Genomic DNA, 19,085 nt, shown 5'->3' on the forward strand with positions numbered 1-19,085 from the left:
ACTCTGTACACTGAAGTCAAATGCTTTTCCTTGTTGCAATTGTTTTTTAGCATGCGATGATGCTTCCTGTCCTCACCCACCATGTCCGCTACCATCAGTGTCTGATGCATTTGGACAAATTGATAGGCTACACTTTTCGAGATAGGTGCTTGCTGCAGGTAAGACATGAAGAAAACTACTTGCTGGTTTGTCTTCGTCGTATTACTGAGTTTATCCATAATCCGCCTGCTGTACAAACTTGAGAAATGCGCTGCATTGCCACAGCTTGGACGTACTTGATTACTTGCACTGCACATCTTTCAAAAGTTTCAGTTATCCCAAGAGACTTCTAGAGACATCTGTTGTTCATGTAGGCATACACCTACCTGTGCTCCAGTGGTAGGTCTGGATTGGCTTGTGATATGTAGAAACACAAAAATGCGCTTCCTGAAACGACTGTCAGGTACATTACTCATTATTTTCGTGTAAGTTCTTTTTTTAGATATTTGTGAAGAATACGATGTTATTCTGCAGATGAGCATACATGCCTTGCTTCTTCCTTTTGTAGTCTGTTGTTCCAAAAAAGAATAACTTAAGCATTGCCTTTTTATTTTGCATTTATAGCTAGTGAAAAGCAATTTGCAAACTTCTGTTCAGCTCTTGATTTCTAGAAGTACACGATGAAATTTTTGCATTTACAAACAAGGCCAGGAACTGGAGAGGAGAATTTTTTTATTTGTTTCAAATGCATCCATGTTACATGACCAGTCATTTATGTAAGTGCATATTTGGAACTGATCAGCTCAAGAAGGCTGATTCTTGGCATGGTGGCCCCTTTCCCCTTATGTTTTTTTTCTGAGGTTACTGAAGGGAAATGGAGACTCCTGTTCAGGATTTCCCCCTGAAATAAGTATCCTCTCTTTATACTGACTGGGGCTGAGAAAGGTGAAGTTTCTCTAAGTTCAAAACATGGCGTTTCTGTATGTGTATGGAGACTTTACTCCCAAACTACTTTAAGCAGAGGCTTATGGAGAAATCTTTTCTCATAGCTTCTCTGTTTTCTAGAAGTCGGTTTCCAGGGCTTGTCCTACTGAAAGTTACATTAAACATTGAGCATCTTGTAGGATTTGGTTGTTCGCGGGCTGTCTTAGTTTTAATATGAAAGATAAAAATGCAATTATGGAAATCTTCAAAATGTTAAGACCAAACACACAAACCGAAAAGCAAATTGCAATCGAAAAGGGGAGAAAACAGAAAATAAAGCGTGTCAGCATTAGTCAAATTAATGTTTAGTTATAACAAAAGTACTTTTTAATACTTGATCCCTATGCAAATTTATTTAAAACCTACAAACTTGTTCCAGAAGAGAAAGAGCTTTTGAAAAATGTATACAGCACCAGTCACCTGCTTAAGCATAGGCAATATTAGATGTATAATTTTGCATTGATTTTTACCTGTTTCATCATGATGTATTCTTTTTAAAGTACAGACTGGGCAAGAAAGATTACGCTAATTTAACTATTCAGGGACGTTGTAATGTGTCATCCAGTTCAGATGGAGCAGAAGTTGAGAATGTGCAATTATGACAAACTTATTAATATTAGCAAGGAATTAAAAAAGACTTGGAGATAGTTCTTATTGTTGATTAAATGTAATTTTATTCTCTGAAATAATTAAACTTCTCTAAGTCTTGTGTCTGGAAAGCCACAGACAATGTTTGAATGAACTACTGGAATGTCTTTGTTCACAGCCTGCAGTACCAGTTTGCAAGTTTTTCAGAAGTAACTTTCTACAGCTTGAATTTGCCAATATATCTTGTTTTATATACAGGGTGTGTGTACACATACATTTATACATGCACAATATTTTTAGGTGTGTATGTGTAAAGAAAGAGAAAATGTGTGAGTTTGCAGATGGAGTCATAAAAGCTAGCTGTAGTTCTATTTACTGTGGCCATCTTTGCAGTGGTGGTGTCAGCAGCCAAGTAAGCTTTTGATAATGCTACATGGTACAAATGTAAACCAGAAGACCAATCCTGCCATTGCTGTTCACTTCCAATTGAAGAGTGGCCCTGTGTAGGCATGAGAGAAAGAGTTCTTCTGTGAATAACCATGCCAGAGATATTATACGTTTGTTGTTGTTGGGTTGGTTTTTTTTTTTTTTGAAGTAGAGTTGAAGTAGAAGTTTTATAGATATTTAAATAACTTAAACATGTGAATGGTTGAGAAGCTCTTTCAGTTGTTCATATTTTTAATATAAATATTAATGCTGCAATGTTAGAGTGAATATATGTTTAAATAAGCAAATGTATTGAAATCAGGTCAGCAAAGCTGGTAAGCAAATTGGCAGTTCATGCTTTTTCTCTTCTTCTAAACTAATTTTTTCTTTAAAGAAAAAAAATTGTTGAAAGTTAATTGGCTAAACTGATGATTGGGCATAAATGTTCTTTCTGACATCTGAAGTAGTACGTCCTATAAATGTAGGATGTACTGTTGCTGGAACCAAGGCACTAATTGACAACATCACTGCGTAGCCTTTCGTCAAACTAAAAAATAACAGTTATTAGCTAGCAGTCCAAGATCTTTTTTTTTTTTCTTACATTTGCAAAAAATACATCTAAGACTTTTTTTTCCTATATGTGCTACATTATAGCTTGCCATGACTCATCCAAGCCATCACTTAAACTTTGGAATGAATCCAGATCATGCCAGAAATTCCTTGTCCAACTGTGGGATTCGACAGCCAAAGTACGGAGATAGAAAAGTTCACCATATGCACATGAGAAAAAAAGGTATGCCATCACACCACTACCATTTTTCTCTCACCTCACACTTAAATCAGTAAGAAAACCTGTTGTCCGTTACTATTTTGTTGGCTGTTGTGCTTCCGAGAGATCCCTTCACTGGAGGATTTCGATGGTTGTACACAGACACCACTGAGACCTTTCTAAAAGGGTGGATTTTGCAAATTAGTCAACAAGTAGAGAGCTGAGAAAAAGCAAGGGTAATAAGTGGGAGGATGTATTTTCTTTGATTTTTGGCAAGTATTGTTTTCTTAATTTGCTGCTCAACGTGGTGAGCAAACTGGAGGATATTCTGTAAAAATGTCTTATTAATGTGAAAATATGTGGTCGGTCTGCTGCAGAATATTCCTTACCCCTTGAAAGTATTTTCAGCTGTAATGAAGTAAATTGTTTATTTTTTATGTAGTATTTGTAATGGGTTTTTCACGCAAAGGTGGTATTCTTATCTGACACTCTGAATGCAAAAATACAATGGTGTTGTAATGGGATTGTGGTCAGTTAGGCAGAGAGCATCTGTAAGGATTATACTTGCTGTAAGTAAACTCTGTAAATAACAGGATGATCTTGTGTACACCAATTACAAAGTAACATTTTGAATAATTATTTTCTAAGCCTATTCAAATTGAATTAGTGGCTGTTTATTTAATAGTGCATTGTTTATGTTTCTAGGGATAAACACCCTGATAAATATTATGTCCCGTTTGGGACAGGATGATCCAGCTCCTTCCAGGTAATGAAAATAATTGTTTGCAGGTAGGGAAGCTGTTGCAGAGGGAGATGTTTAATAGAAACAACCAACTTACTGTCAGCAACAGCTTTGGCAAATAGTTGAAATGAAAAGTCGTTTTGAATTGACTTTTATATTATGAAGATGTGCTGAACCTCCATTAGCAGTGACATAGTATATGTTTCGTCATGCCTGCAGAAAACTCCTGAGGAAGGTTTTAACAGATAATTCTATCATTTTTGTTTATCCTTGAAATGAGGAGGACTAAAAGGTTACCTTCTTGCTTTCTGCAGACTAAAAAATAAGATTTGTTGTTATTGTTATCATTGCTATAAATTGGAATCTCCATCACATTTCTTCATGGTAGTACCTTGCTGGCATGGCACCTTGTTAACAGGAGTGTGATACGGGACGTGCGCTTTGCTGATTTACTGGTCCAATTTAAAGACATATACAAAACCCATTAATGTTGTAATGTAATAGTCCTTAAATGACCAATAAGAATTCCGTGTAAATAAATAATGCTAAAGATGTGGTTTATAGACACAGGCACCATATTTAGCCAAAGTGAATAACAGAGGTCATAGGGCTAATGCAAGAAACAGTTGCATGTGAAATCTCCTAAATGCATGAACTAGAGGACAGAGTTTATTTTAGTTAAAAGGCCCAGCTGTAGCACTAGTTAAGAGTCATCATTTTGGAGGAAGCTCAGGAATGGGAGAAGTTGAATTCTGAATAACTTATTGTTGCAGCGTTCCCCAAATGCTGTTTCAGCTAGACCATGCCCTTTTCTTTGAGAGTCAGCCTCAAGCTTATTTCAGCCCTCTTAAGATAACATGAGATAAGGCAAAATTGCATTAATGCTTACAAAATAACACACAAATATAAAATTCCACTTCTGAGAGATCTGCGTTTTCCGCTATGTTGCTACACAGAAGAGTTACAGTTTTGCTCACATTTTATTGTTTCACACAGCAGAGGTACTTGAATTCTTTCAGCCCATAACAAAGGCCTGCTGTTTCAGAAATTAGACTAACTACATCGTTGTTGGGGGAGTACAAATTACAATAAAAGCTGTCAAACACTTAAGAAGGATCTTCTGGATTTTAAAAAAAAAAAAATCCTGTTGCAATGGCCTTGATTCAATTACAATTGTGTGAAGTCAAAATGGTGCTACTTATATGCTTTGATGTGTAGAGCACAAATTTGTATATACTCAAAGACAAACTCCTGTTCTTTTTCATCTGCTGTGTCCTGTTAGTCCTTTGTTATATAAGCAGGCAGAGAGCTTGGAGGAAATGAAACTTTATGCAAAACAAAGGAAAATCAGGAACGGTGATAGAAGAAAAGGAAAACACAGGAAATATAAGATGCTACTAGCTTAATGGCATTTTTGAATGCATCTTCTTGTACAGCCGTTTTGTCTTTTGAGCTCAAAGGAATTTACAGAAAAAAGGGCATTTAAAGGTGCATTTGAAGGCTGTTTGTTTCAATCACCTGGTGCCTTCTGATGGACAAAGAAACCTGACCTCAGTGCCAATCAATGGTACTGATTCCTTTCTCCATTTGTTAAGCTCTGACAATAGCTCAGAATGGAACGTATGAAAATTTCAAAGGTGGTGGTGTCAGTCCTGATTTTCAAGGTTCATGTAGTTGTTACTCTGTTTTGGAAAGGATTGTAACCTGGGGGGGCGGGGTGGGGGAAGGGAGGCTGCAAGAATGTCTATCATGGCTGATTAGCAATCAACTCTGATTTGTTCTATTTTAATTGTATTATGTAAATAACCAGCATGTGTTACTTTAAAATGCCTTTTTCAGGATTAACCACAATGAGCGTTTAGAATTTCTGGGAGATGCTGTGGTGGAGTTCTTAACAAGGTAAATGGAGAATTCTTCAATAGTCCTCACCTTTGTATGTTATTGTCATACCGCTGGGCTTATTAAGCTTTGCAGTATCTACTTTATGACTCTCTATGTTTGCAGTCCTGCCTGATATTTAGCGCTGTACATCTGCACACAGCTCTCTTGAAAATTCCTTCAGTGCTGATGATACAAGGAAGATTACAAAATGAAAAGCTAGAGTTTGTTTCATGGAGTGCAATTTTAAGTTGATTGGGGTTAGAGATTATTCAGCTACAAACAAGTTGAACTTTGTACCCTTTTTTTAAAGGAAGGATATTTTTCTTAGTGTGCCATTTTGTTTCCATGGTTTCTTTTTCTCTGGTTGCAAGTGAAAAGCATTTATTGGTAATATTGAATGCGTTGCATTTCTTGTATTTCTAGTTATTAGGGCTGTAGCTTGCATAATGTCTGTATGTAAATAAAATAGTTGACAACAAATGTAATTTATTTAGAAGTAATAACAAAAAAACACGGTTCATCAAAAATTGTTCCAGTTTTGGTCTGAGTATATTGAAATCAGTGAACAATGCAGGGATATTACCAGTTACCTCCATTGGCCTCTCTTACCTGAGTACTAGAGGCAGGCAGTTTGCACAAAATAAAGACTATAATCCATTTTCAGCTGCTTTGTTCTACTGTTTTTCATAGGGAGTAGTCTTGTTTACTCTAAGCTTCTCTTTAAGCAAGTTCATTGTATGAATAACAAAACTGCCCTTACATCTCCATTCTCTGCTAACTTCTACTAGCCATTAGCTACTTGGTATTAAAAGCTATTAAGTGTGTAAAGGTCTCCACTGCCCTTAAAACCCATGGCCTTTTCTCTTATACAGCAGTATAGGCTGATAAGATGGAAGACTTGCAGGTTAAAATGTCTTGCGTTTTTCATTGTCATTGTTCATCAACCATCAGTTGACTTTCTGAGCTAACTTTTGTCTCAATTCAGAAAAAAAACTGAGCTATGTTTCTCTTCAGTAGAGCATGTAAGCACGTATTTAAGTCTGATTTTTTTTTCTAATTCTCTTTACTTCATGTCTCTGCTTTTGTGAATGATGATGCTTGATTAGATTGCCTCTGAGTTTAATAGTAATTTTTGTCCTTAAATAATCTTGTGTCCATCTGCACTTTTCTCCCTGTGTGCTGGGCTAATAAAATATTTTAATAACTAGTGCCACCCACTGCCTTATTTTTGGGATGTTGAAAACCCTCTCTGTATTAACTTCTTTCTGACATCGGTTAGATAGTCACATATGAAGATGTTCAGAACCATTTGTCCGTTACTCAGGTCTTGGTCGGATCACTGAATTACTTATTTGTTTTGTTTCCTTTTTATGAATTATCTTACTTGCATGATCACAAATATCATTAAAAGCAGTTGAAAGCCTGTGATTTTTACTCTTTTCTTTTTTTTTTTCCTGTGGTATTAATGCCTTCACACATTTGATAAATACATACTGTTGAGTTCTGTTCTTTGGCTCCATTAGCATCTGTTAAAGCACTGTAAGAAACTTGTAAAACAAATATCCTGAGTGGTGGTGCAGCCTGAATCACTCGTATCATCTTAAAGCGCTGCGTACCTGCAGCATGGAGTTTTTCAAGGCTTTTCAAGGTTCCCTTGTGCTTTATTCCTCAGCATCCTCTAGGTGTCAACCTTGCTGAACCCACTGCTACTGATAGATAGAAACCTTCAGTTGAGGGAGTGCATGTCGTTGCAGGGATTTAAAGATTATGTGCTGCCCAGTAGAGAAACAGCACTCTTCCTCCCCTGCTGCCAATGCTATCCAGTCAAATATTATTGAGCGTTGTTTTAATGTTTGTTTCTTTACCATACTTCAAGCTGAGTTGCCACCTTGGGAAGGGACCTGTGTTACCACCTAGGATCTGAGGGAAAGGCACTGTTCCCCAGAGGCACATGTTGTTCATCTTTAACCAAATGCTGACAGCATCTGATTTTTTTTTTTTTTTTTTTTTTTTTTTTTTGCCAGTGTCCACTTGTACTACCTGTTTCCAACTCTGGAGGAAGGAGGATTAGCTACATACCGCACTGCCATCGTGCAGAACCAACACCTGGCCATGTTGGCTAAGGTACAGTTTTATACATCTCTGTATTTGACACCCATAGGTAGGATACTATTAGTGTGTGGATTGCTTCTTGAGGGATCTGCCTGCTTTGAACATCAGTGTCCTTACCATGATTTGTGCACAAGATTTGGGATACAGGGATACTTTTCAGTTTGAAAGTAGATTTTAAAGATGAAGTAGGACTTAGTGTTTCCTCCAAAGCGTGTTTTTAGGAGGAGTAATTTTTGCAGGCAGAAGGGTAAGATTTTAGGATGGTTATGTTGAAGGTGTGTCTGTATTTAACTTTAAATTGCACAGGTACTGAAGCTGATAGTAGAAATTTAGTGAAGAAAAAATGTGGTTGTTTAAAAAAGGACTTCCTGATAGAATATGTAGGGAGAGTGTGGCAGCAGGTGGTAAAGTGATGAAAAAAATCATTTTGTGTGCTCCCTAACCTATGCAGTCATTTTCAGATTTGCTGTGAACTGTGGAAGAGAAATATGTTAGGAAGGCTTTTGGTGAAAAGTTGTATTACCTCATGGGAAAAATTGAGATGCTTCTGAATTTTAGTTAATTTAATTCTGTGAATAACAGAGCTTTTTATATTTCTACATGGTACTGGGGGAGAGGAATATGATATAGAAAGTTGATTAAGTCTCTATTCATAGATAATTTGGTATTCCCTCAGATTTGATTTTGTTAGCATGTTTTTTAAAAAACAGTCTGAGACTAACTGATGTAATGTGTTAAGCTGTGCATGCACGCATGTGTGCACACATGTCCACTGTGTATTGCTGATAGTTTTCAAGCGCTCTTCTAATCTTCTCCATTCATGTTCACGCAGTAATTTAAACAAGCATATCCAGTCTTGAGATTTTGGCAAAAACTGCATGATTTGTAACATGTCATCTTTTTGCTTGGTTCTCAGGAGAGGCATAGGGTAGGGAGTGGACACAATCTTTTTCCTCCAAAGCTCTCTTTAATGATTTAGATAAGCATGAATTGATTGAAATGTTTCAAATTAGGGTTTTGTTTACAAATACAGTATTGAGCTGCCTGACACTTGAATTCATGTTGTTATTTTAAAACCTGCATCAGGAAAGCTCATACATTCTTAAAGCTCTGTTCACAGCCTTTATCATTGTACATGGACAACTTTTGAAAATTTTTATTGCAAAATTTTTTAAACTGTATTTATTTCTGTCAGATACAACTGCAAATACTAGATATCTATACATTCTGGATTTCCCAATTTACCCTTTTTTTCCTCTCGTATATCCTAGATGACCTTCCTGGTTTTGTTCCCTTTAATTATACCCTGCAGTGTCATGTTGCATTCAGTTTACTTCCTCAATATAATTCTCAGGTCCTCAATTTCTCTTGTGCATGTGGAATGCAGTTTTAATTGAGGATCAAATGATAAATTTCTGTAGCTTCTAAGGGAAATTGTAGCAGGAATTTTAAAAATAATCTGAAATATGTTATGATCAAAATTGAGAAGCAAAACACATGCCACATATGCTGAATGCAAGCTCCGAAAATGGAGATAAGCCATTGAAGAGAGGGGACACACACCAACACTCAAATACCACCAGTTAACATGAACAAATGACAATCATCTGTAAGAAGTTTAAATTTGATATAAAACAATTAATGTTCCACTTTAATGTTGACTCAACGACTGCTCCCTACACTTTATAAAGTGTGATGGAACATTGTAGTGGTAATTCCCTGGGTTCTGGAGCAGTAAGTTCTCATTCATTGGAAATGGAAGACTCCTTTTTTCCAACTGAAATTTGTCTAAACCATGCACCTCAAGCAACTTAGTCTCCATTTTTACATGTTAAATATACTCTAGGAGGATGAAGTTGAAAGCTGATGAGAAATTAGTCAGTAGAAACTTACACCCAATTGGGAAGAACCTATTCTCATACAGACTTTGCAAGATGCACAAATCTGCTCTTGAAAAATCTCAATAATGGTTTTGTGTCAAAAAGATGAATATGTAAAGAGAACCTAGTAGCTCTTGCCTGCATTTCTATAGCAGAATTATCATATATTATGTAAGATATCTGACTCACTACCTGGGATTCTGACTGGCAAGCAGAACTATGGTTTAGGCAACAGACTAATGTTAATGATGCATATTTGAAATGAAAAACAAAGCTAGGTGGCACTGCGGATTAAAATATCACTCTTCTGCTTGCAGTGCCCAGAGGCTTTTGTTACTGCCACCTGTTGATACACTTGAAGGAGAAAGCTAGTTGTTCACTGAATTTTGTCTACCAGAGTTCTTGTTCCTCACTGTTTTACTTTATCTTCTTCTTCTGTAGGCAAAATCTTTTTCCTCAGCATTAACTCCTCAACCTTTGTATGTCCCTTTGGCATTTCTGAAGGCACATCATGTGAGGGCAAACTAACAGCAAGAAGCACAGCACATTGCACCATCCAGCCAGTATCGGGCTGTCACACCCTCAGCCCTCTTCTTGAACTCATTCCTAAATCTTGCTAGTAACATGTTTTGATCTGGCTTCCCTTGACAATTTGGTTTGATAATTCCTAGCTTTCCCACGCTATCACACTCTAGTTGCTTGCCTCTAATAAACGAATATGACGTCTTCTAATTTTAACCTATGTCTGAACTGAAACTATGGAGAGAAGCTTTAGAGTTCCCTCAAACCCAGTTGCTGGATAATAATAGTGTAACTGAAATCTAGTGGTGCTCTTGTACTTCTAACACCATGGTTTTAACTCTTTCCACATATTCTGCAGAAGCTGGAACTAGATCGATTTATGCTTTATGCTCATGGTCCAGACCTTTGCAGGGAATCGGATCTCCGCCATGCCATGGCCAACTGCTTTGAGGCCCTAATAGGTAAAGCATGTGTATTTGTGCGTGCGGACAGTTATATTTTAATATGTCTACATGCCATGTTGACTGTGATGGAGGAGACGTGGGTCTGTGTTGAGTAGTGTTAGTAAGGGTAGGTAGTAGTAAAGTTTCTTAAATCTTCTTTGTCTCTTACCATCTCCTGCACGTACGCTGTGTGTATAACATGATGAGTGTGCAGCGTTACAATGAAAATCTCATCTTCCGTATCTTGCCTCCCACGCACTGAAGATGCACCCATTTCATACTGCTGTGGTGCAGCTCTTCTGTCCATCACAGTGGAACTCCACCTCTCATGTGCCACCTGCAGTCATCTGGGGGAAGTAGTTCACAATGGCCTGGCAGGAAAAGTGCAGGTTCGCTACTTCCAATAGTACTTGCACAGACCTGCAAAATGTGGAGTCACACTTCAGCCCTGAATTTTAAACTGCAGTTTGCTTTCTGAATGCATCAGGCGCTGCCAGCCAGGTCATCCGCTGGCTTCCTCTGTGCCTTGCTAACCTTCTGTGAATTAAACATGACATTTGCCAAGTAAATATTTTTGGTCTTGGCATTTTCCTTACAAATAGAAAGCATGGCAATATGCTGTGGCTGGTGTAATAAAGCTACCAAAGCTGAGGATGAAGGGGAGTTGTGTCAAATTTGCTGTTGGGCCCTAAGATGCTGATTAGTGACTGCCTGCACTAGTTGATAAATTTATGTTGGAGAAGTCAGGACTACCTTACCACAATTACCAAATAAGCAAGTAGTAAGGCAGAAATCTGATCCGTTATATCCACACAAGCTGTATTTTAAATAGCATATTTTTATAAAGAATTACTTGTTTGAAAACACAAAGCAAGCTAAATCTCACTGATTGGGCTTCATATTCATCCAAATGTGCTGTACATGATATTAACTATGGGAATGGTTTAGCCCTGATCCAGGTCTTTACATACTACACAAGCTCCTAAAGCATTTTTTCCTGCTTTGAAAAATAGATCATAGTTGGCTTAGATGTCAACAGTTCTGTGCGTTCTGCCTTGGGCCAAATTGCATTTCATCTCATCAAGAAATAAGAGTTTTCTTTTTAACTCTGTTTTGCTTTGCATAAGTGCTTTGATCTTTAATTTAAAAATAAAAAACAAACAAGAAAAGGAACACTAGATATGTATCTGTGGCTTTGTTCATATACTTCAGCTTCTCTAGGATGTAATGATGAGGACTATTTGGCAAGCATTGAGATTTGCCAAGAGAGCAGGCTTGCTGTTTAACCTCCAATACAAAGTTGTTCACAAAGTTAATTGAGCAATAAGATTTTGTCAGGGCCATAGCTAAAATCTGGGAGCTTGTTAAGGGACTGTAAAAGTATATGTGGAGTCTGGAGCTCCTACTCGAGAACCTTTGTAAAAGTCTGGTGCTTATTCCCTGTGATGAAAATAATAACCAAAAGCATAAGCAGGCTGCCTAGGACCTGTTTGAAATTCTGTGCTCTCATAGTGTGCCTCTGGCAAGATAGTCTTATAAATCCCCAAACTGTTCTCCAAAGAGTCCAAAGAAAGTAGTTGACCTAGTGAGGAATTAAAAAGAAAGGGGTTGGGAAAGACACAGCAAGGCAAACCATATTCTCTCTGTACGTGGGAACATTGACTCCCTTTCTCTGTATCTTCATGTAGCTGTGTATTCCCTTTGCTTTTATAAAGATGTGCTTACAATGTCTAGTTTGAGGTTTTCAGAAGCCCTCCTGTAAAGAGTATCAAAAGACAAAATGTTGATACTGAATTGGTAAAGTGCCTGTGCGGATACAGAGTGTGTATGGTACACACAAAAAATATAATATCCTAGCACAAGTTTTGCAGAGCTTGTTACTAATGGGCATGTGGAGGACTAGTGAGGGCTGTATATGCAGTTTAAAAAAAAAAAAAAAAAAAAAGTACCATCATCTCCAGAAATTGAGAGACGCAGCGGTGCAGTTTCCAGTTCAGACAATGTATTATTGTGATACTGGGGAGACATGGAGGTTTGGAATAGTCCTGACACATTGTTTATATTGCAGAATGTAATGCTGTTGAAAGTACAGGATAAATTAAAATTATTTGCTAGCTATTGAAACGTATTTCATGGCTTTCACTATCTACATATGTGGTATAGTTAGCTGATTACTGGAAACTATATTTAGAAATAAATTGCTTCTAGCCTAATTTGTTTAAACTTTGCTCTTTGGATGTAGCATTTTCTATCACTGATTTAACTATTTCAGGTTTTTCTGTTCATTGTATGACCGTTGATTTATGTTGGTGTTTAACATGCTTTAAATTTCTCAGAAAATTAGATGTTACTACAGAAAGCACGTGTTTAAAAAATAAATGTATTTGAGATGAAGAAGACAGAGACCTTTGACTTCCCTGCGCTTAGTAATTTTCTAAGTACTAATGCATTATTGACCTTTGACGTATTGGTCTCCTCATGCAGGAGCTGTTTATCTAGAGGGGAGCCTAGAGGAAGCAAAACAATTATTTGGACGTTTGCTCTTCAATGACAAGGTATTTATGTATTACATAATTTAATTTCCATTTTAAAAATAACTGAAGACATACTTTCTTGTCCATTGTTTTATTTGAGAATCGCAAATGAACAGTAATACACCTGTTGTTCTTAGTTCCTGGAAACTGAATGCATCATGTGTTTAAGACAGCAAGGTGCACTGGTTCAGGCAAAAAAAATTACAGTGTTTCCTAAGGTGTGCTCTTTGTTGGTTGGCTTGGGGAAGGGTGGGTGGCGTGGGAAACCTGCAGACTTCCATTCAAAGCGCTACTGTAACAACGGAGATGGGTGCTGTGGATCCAGGTGGCATGCTTTGGGGAAATGATGCCCATGTAGAGTGACTATTCATGTTTGATCAGTTAAATCCTCCCACCCCTAAAAGTTTTAAATGTGTCTTTGAAAAAAATATGGGGGATTTCATCCAATGTTTACCCAATTGTGTGATTACAGTCGGATCTATTCTTGCATACTGTATCTTAGATCACTGTTAGTTGGAATTTATCCCGTGTAATGACTAATGAAAGTAACCAGTACATACTGCTAGGGCAATACACGTGGCAGTGGTAAGGCAATGAATTATACAGTCTTTTCCTTCTTGAAAGTCTCTGAGTCTGTGAAATGACAAAGCTTATTAGAAATAAAAGTACTGTGAAGCCTGTCGTAACTCAGTGTTTATTTGCTGCTCAGTGCCTGTAGTGAAGGAAGCCTATATGAAGTGGAAGAACATAAATGTTTGGGTTTGGTTTTTTTTTTCTTTAGTCCTTGCCTTTGGTAAAGTGAAACTTGCTACTGAGGAGTACTTACAAATAAAGTTAGTCCTGAGGCTTAAACAAATCTTTTTCTTCCTTTGACCACTTTTTATTTGGTTCAAGGATTTTTCCACCTCTTTGACACAAGCTAATTGGGAGAACTACAGGCAGTTTGAACAGCAAATACACGATTTTAAAAATTAGTTTGCCAGCACTATTGAATTTGCAATAAGCAGAGCCAGCATGTGAAATAGTTCAGTATTTCAAGTAATGACATTTTATTTAGTACTGTGGAATTTGTTAAATGACTCCCTTGAGCATTAAAGGCATCTCTCAATGTTTGCAGGACCTGCGGGATGTATGGCTTAATTATCCACTACACCCACTCCAAGTAAGTGTATCCTTTTCTGTAGTAAATTTCATAGCTCTGTTTTATTTTCAGGGATGCTTTTCCATAGGTTCCATTGTAGTGACATCTCAGAAATTGTGCTAAAAAGTAGCCAAAGGAGTGGATATATTTGCCTTTCTGTTTGATTTTGGTTTGTGGTTTTTTTTTTAATAAATAATGAGTCTCTGCCTCTCTGAGGATGAATCATTCACCTTTCCTTGGCTCATGTTTGAGATATAACTGTGCTTCTCATACGATAAATCTAGTGAGAGGTAATGTTTTGGTGGCTTCTTGTTCATCTTCTCAAAGTTGGGGTAAAAAGGATACAATCTAATCCATGTACGTATTTTGTTAACCTGAAATTAAGACTGAAACCTTAATAGTAGGAAGGCACATTAGTTGAATGGAATAAGAATGTGATTCTGTTTTGGGGGTTTGGTTTTGGGGTTTTTTTTTGTGTGAGTGTGTGTATGTGCACACAATGATAGCATGGTTGTTTTGGTGATTCCGGTAGCTTTAATAAGAAGTAAACACTGAAGTTATGAAGGTGTCTGAAGACTAGTTTATCCTCCATGTATTGGAGGATACAAGTTCACAAGTTGTTAGTTTACAAGGGTGGAAGTTGGGAGGATGGTTTCCCAGTACTTGTTCCCTGCGTGAATTCTGGGGGAGTCCCAGAGCAAGTCACAGAGCCTCTCTGCACTGTAGCTCCTTGTCTTCACAGCAAACATGGTAGCATTTTTCCAGGTGTGCAGGGGTGCTGCAAGAATAGCTGTATTCAAATTGTCATCCAGTCAGTTAGTAAGGTGTTCAGGACTATCTGAGAGGTTTCTTTGTCCAGCCAAATCTCTGATGTTTTGGGTGGTCAGTTTGAATCCTTTGAAACTTGTTATGAGCACACCCTTCTAGCAGAAGGTCACTTTGAGGCCTCCATCTGAAATGTCCTATGTATTTGTATGGATGTTGCAATGGGTACATAGGCAAAATTTTCAGCAGCAAATCAGCGATCAGCGCACATGAAGCGTTTTTTATAACCGTCTGTGAGTATAGGTAGAAAAGTGTCCTAATGGGAAGATGAACTTTTGAGATTCAGCACCAGCTATCCTGCATGGTGGCACAAGCTCCCAAGAAAATTCTTAATCTAGATTTCTTTCTTTTCTCTTACTTTATGTTAACCTCTTTATCTCTGCTTTCACAAAGAAGACGTGGTCTCTGCTTAAAGATTGGAGACAGTCAGTATATGCAGCTTATCATTTTTTGCTACTATGTTAACTTGTGTGATGAAAATCTATTTTCTACCATGTCCCAGAAGCTATCCTAGCTCTATGCTTACCAGTAGGGGAAATACAGGCTGCTCAGGTTGGCATTTGGGCACAGCTAGCGTGAAAAATGGCATTTTAAAAATTATTAAAATTCACCATTAACAATATGGCAAAGGAGATGCCAGTTAAAAAAAAAAAAAAGCTCTAGGTAAGATATACAGAACTGAAGGCCTGTAAACCTGTTATGTAGCAGTAGTCAAGTCGGTAGAAATAGGGATGAAAAAAATAATTAGTGGTCACCTGGATAAACGTTGTCTCTTTAGAAAGAGTCAACATATAAAGACAAGTCCTGCCTCACAAATGAATAGGAGATTTTAGAGGAGACAAAAAAGCATGTGATGATGCAGATGATACTGTCTGCTGGGTTTCCTAAGAGGCTGTTGGAAAGCACTCACAAAAGGCTTTTAAAAATGTGTTTTAAAAATAAAAAGGAAGAAAAAAAAAAAGCAACCCCAGTGAATACTGTCAGTTCTTACAAGATTTAAAGGAGTGGCTGAAATGTAAGAAATGGATAACAGGAGTGAAATGACCACATCTTACAGGGGATGGAGATCACTGGCAGATTTCCCTAGGGATCTTTGCTGAAGTACAGGCTGTTTGCATTGACAGCTTAGGGAAGAGGATGAGCAGTGAGGTGGCACTTTGTTGACAATACCGAATTATTCAGGGTAGCATGGACAACAGCAGGGTGAAGAACTGCAGTTTGCAAGAATGCAAGAGTGACTAACTATGGAGTAAAAAAGCAGATGAAACTCTGTGTAGGTAAATGTAAAGGACTGTGCATGAGGAAGCAACAAGCAGTCTCAGCTCCACGTGCAGCTGAACTCCAAACTGATCATTATCACCCAAGTGTGGGATTTTTGTGCCGGGATATGTAGTTCGGTGAAAATCTCAGCTGAAAGCTCAGTAGTGTTTAAGGAAAAAGCCAGATTGAATGCTATCAATTAATAGAAAAGGGACAGGCAACAAACAAAAAAGACCTTAATGCCACTTCAAAAAACTGTGGCTATTCTTACTTTTCCTTTAGGCATCCTCATCTGGATGATTCCTTCTCTGAGGCATTGCTATACAAGAGAGATGCCCAGAGTGGCTGGAGGAAATGCCTAAGCTATTTCCCAGCTCCACAAAGCCATTTAACAGTGTCACCACATCAAGGACATCAGATAAGAAAAGATACTGACCCAAAGTGATAATTTTAATTTTCTTGTGTTATTGTACCCTTTTGAATTTCATATACTAGGTATTTATTCCTGATTTTTGGTACTGAAGGAAAGTGGGAGGAATAGATTTGGGTTTTGTCTCATCTTGACATGCTGTCAGTCCACCAGCCTTATTCTAGTAATTTTTGAATCTGTTGCTCAGTTGCAAACAATGTAATAATATTAGAAAATTCAGACATGTACAGTTATACATGTTTTGTGAAAATCAGTAGCCCGTTCTATCCATATGTAGAGACAAGACTATATCAACAATGTGTTATAAATGCCTCAATTGTTAAAAAAGCATACATCAGAGCTCACATCTTCTTTGAGTGGTGATTATCCAAGACAAAAAAACAGGAAACTGGGTTTTCTCAGTTCAGCTGTCCACAGAACAACTTGTTCACTGTATTCTTTGCCCTTGTCTTACAGAAGGCTTGGTTTTCTTTGAAAAGTTCTAAAACAGTGTCAGTTTGTCATTGTTTGCACTTTATTTTATTTTTTGTATCATTTACAGCTGCAGGAATCCAATACTGACAGGCAACTCATTGAGACCTCTCCAGTTCTTCAAAAGCTTACAGAGTTTGAGGATGCAATTGGAGTCATCTTTACTCATGTTCGGCTTCTAGCACGTGCATTCACGCTGAGGACAGTAGGCTTTAACCATCTGACTCTGTGAGTACACAGCGAGAGTCCTCATGTAGCTCTGTTGGTCCTTCTGTTAGTTTGCTAGATTGCTTTATTTGTAAACAAACTCTAGATGTTATATCTGTTCTCCAGAAGAGAATAGAGCAGCGACGTTCGCAAGCCCACCTGGCTCGGTATCCTGTCTCTGACAGTGGTCAGTAGTGGATACCTTGGGAAAGACTGTAGAAGGTGTTAGAGAGCCATCTCAGTGTTTCTTCTGAGCTTCCTACATCATTGATATTTGCACATCACTCCTGAGAAAGTAACAAAACATATTTGGAGGTACATTTGGGCAGAGGAAAGAAATAAAATAATGCTTTTTGGTCCAAGTGCAACTTTTGTGTTCTGTAGTGTGTAGAGATGCCAGGCCCCATTTTAAAGCAAACGGTAGAGCCATACCAGTGGTTTTGCAGTCCAGGATCTCACATGGGTTTAAACCCTGATCCTTTCATTTCTTGTGAATGGACAGACCTTTTTCTCTGTTGAAGTCATCGCATTCATTAGTTCACTTCCTTATAAGAAGTTGCAGGTAGAGACCTTATCCCATTACAAACTTGATGTCAACTGCTCTTCTTCAATTTGTCCCAGATCTGTGATCTAGTAATTGTGTTTATATGTAGCTACCCTGATTTGCTTTCTCCCTGAAAGTTGGCGTTACAACAGTAATGAACTGTGTTTTCATCTCACCTGGTTAACACTGGAAAATTGTCTTAAATGCGTTTGGAAATGAGCGAGGCTCACTTTCAGATCACTCTTTATTTTAATTTGTGTGTGCATTCTGCTTTTGTTTTTTTCTCCCTGAGTGCTTATTGATTTTGCTGCATTGATATCTCATTTTTCAGAGGCCACAACCAGAGGATGGAATTCCTGGGTGACTCCATAATGCAGCTGGTAGCCACAGAGTATTTATTCATACATTTCCCCGATCATCATGAAGGGCACTTAACGGTGAGACTGCCATCAGTCATGCTCTCCAGAAAAGCAAGAGTGGGATGGAGACTGAAATTGTGCTAGCAGCTAGTGAATTATTCTGGATTTGATTAATAAAAGAAGCCTCAGCAACCACTGCTCTTAATAAGGCTTTGTTAATTTTAAGTCATGAGCACTGCAATGAATAGGAAATGGAGATTTATGAGCCCAGTGCAATAATTTTTGTTCTGTCTGTGAAATGGATCAATAATTTTGAGGATGTCAGTGATGAAATTGGGAGATAAGCCTAGTTCTTCTTTAAAGATGGGTGTCTTAAACCATTTGTTTAAATAGGCACATCACATGACTTTTTTTATTCATGACTTCTAGTCTGTTGAACGTGCAACCAGGCAGGGTTATGTTTCCTGATAAGAAGTTTTTACAATCTATTTTAGTCTGTTTTTCCTGTTGTCTTCAATCTGGAGCTCCTGTGGTAGATTTTGAACTTAATTTTACTATTGTTATAGTCATCTGTTGATTACTGTAGCCTTTCAACCTCTCTTATCTGGGCTCTGAACAACCCAGTTTGGGGATCTTTCATCAATTTACAGTACTTTAAACATAGGGTGGTGGTATATGTAGTTTTTTTCCTGATTGCATTTAGTACTGCAGCTAGACAGCTGTGACTTTATTTGTGAGGAAGAAATTTTCTTAGGCTTACTAAATTTTTCTTAGTTTTCAAGTCTTGACTAGAATAAAAAAAGCGATACACGTATCGGGAATATGAGTCGAGTCTTCTAGTTAAAATCAGGAAGTAGCACTGTAGGTTTCTTAGCTGCTTGGGGTGGTTTTCTCAAATCAATAAAGGGATGGTGATGTTGAGGCTGTAGCAGGCAATGTGTTTTCAAGAATATGCATCTTGGGTCTTTTGGGCTAAAGCTATTTACAA

At 37.7% G+C, this 19,085-nt stretch overlaps 1 protein-coding gene across 1 annotated transcript in view; it reads left to right on the forward strand.

The window, feature by feature from the left end:
- DROSHA (drosha ribonuclease III) overlaps nucleotides 1-19,085 on the forward strand; it is a 69,888-nt gene that overhangs the window by 40,402 nt on the left and 10,401 nt on the right. The window contains exons 16-25 of the mRNA XM_009486418.2: nucleotides 51-158; nucleotides 2,632-2,770; nucleotides 3,452-3,512; nucleotides 5,328-5,387; nucleotides 7,394-7,493; nucleotides 10,242-10,344; nucleotides 12,811-12,881; nucleotides 13,978-14,022; nucleotides 17,058-17,215; nucleotides 18,070-18,175. Of these exons, the coding sequence (XP_009484693.1) occupies nucleotides 51-158; nucleotides 2,632-2,770; nucleotides 3,452-3,512; nucleotides 5,328-5,387; nucleotides 7,394-7,493; nucleotides 10,242-10,344; nucleotides 12,811-12,881; nucleotides 13,978-14,022; nucleotides 17,058-17,215; nucleotides 18,070-18,175 (951 nt within the window). The remainder of the gene's footprint in view (nucleotides 1-50; nucleotides 159-2,631; nucleotides 2,771-3,451; nucleotides 3,513-5,327; nucleotides 5,388-7,393; nucleotides 7,494-10,241; nucleotides 10,345-12,810; nucleotides 12,882-13,977; nucleotides 14,023-17,057; nucleotides 17,216-18,069; nucleotides 18,176-19,085) is intronic.

The sequence above is a fragment of the Pelecanus crispus genome, chromosome 2 (genome assembly GCF_030463565.1).
Source record: "Pelecanus crispus isolate bPelCri1 chromosome 2, bPelCri1.pri, whole genome shotgun sequence".
Classification (NCBI taxonomy): Eukaryota; Metazoa; Chordata; class Aves; order Pelecaniformes; family Pelecanidae; genus Pelecanus; species Pelecanus crispus.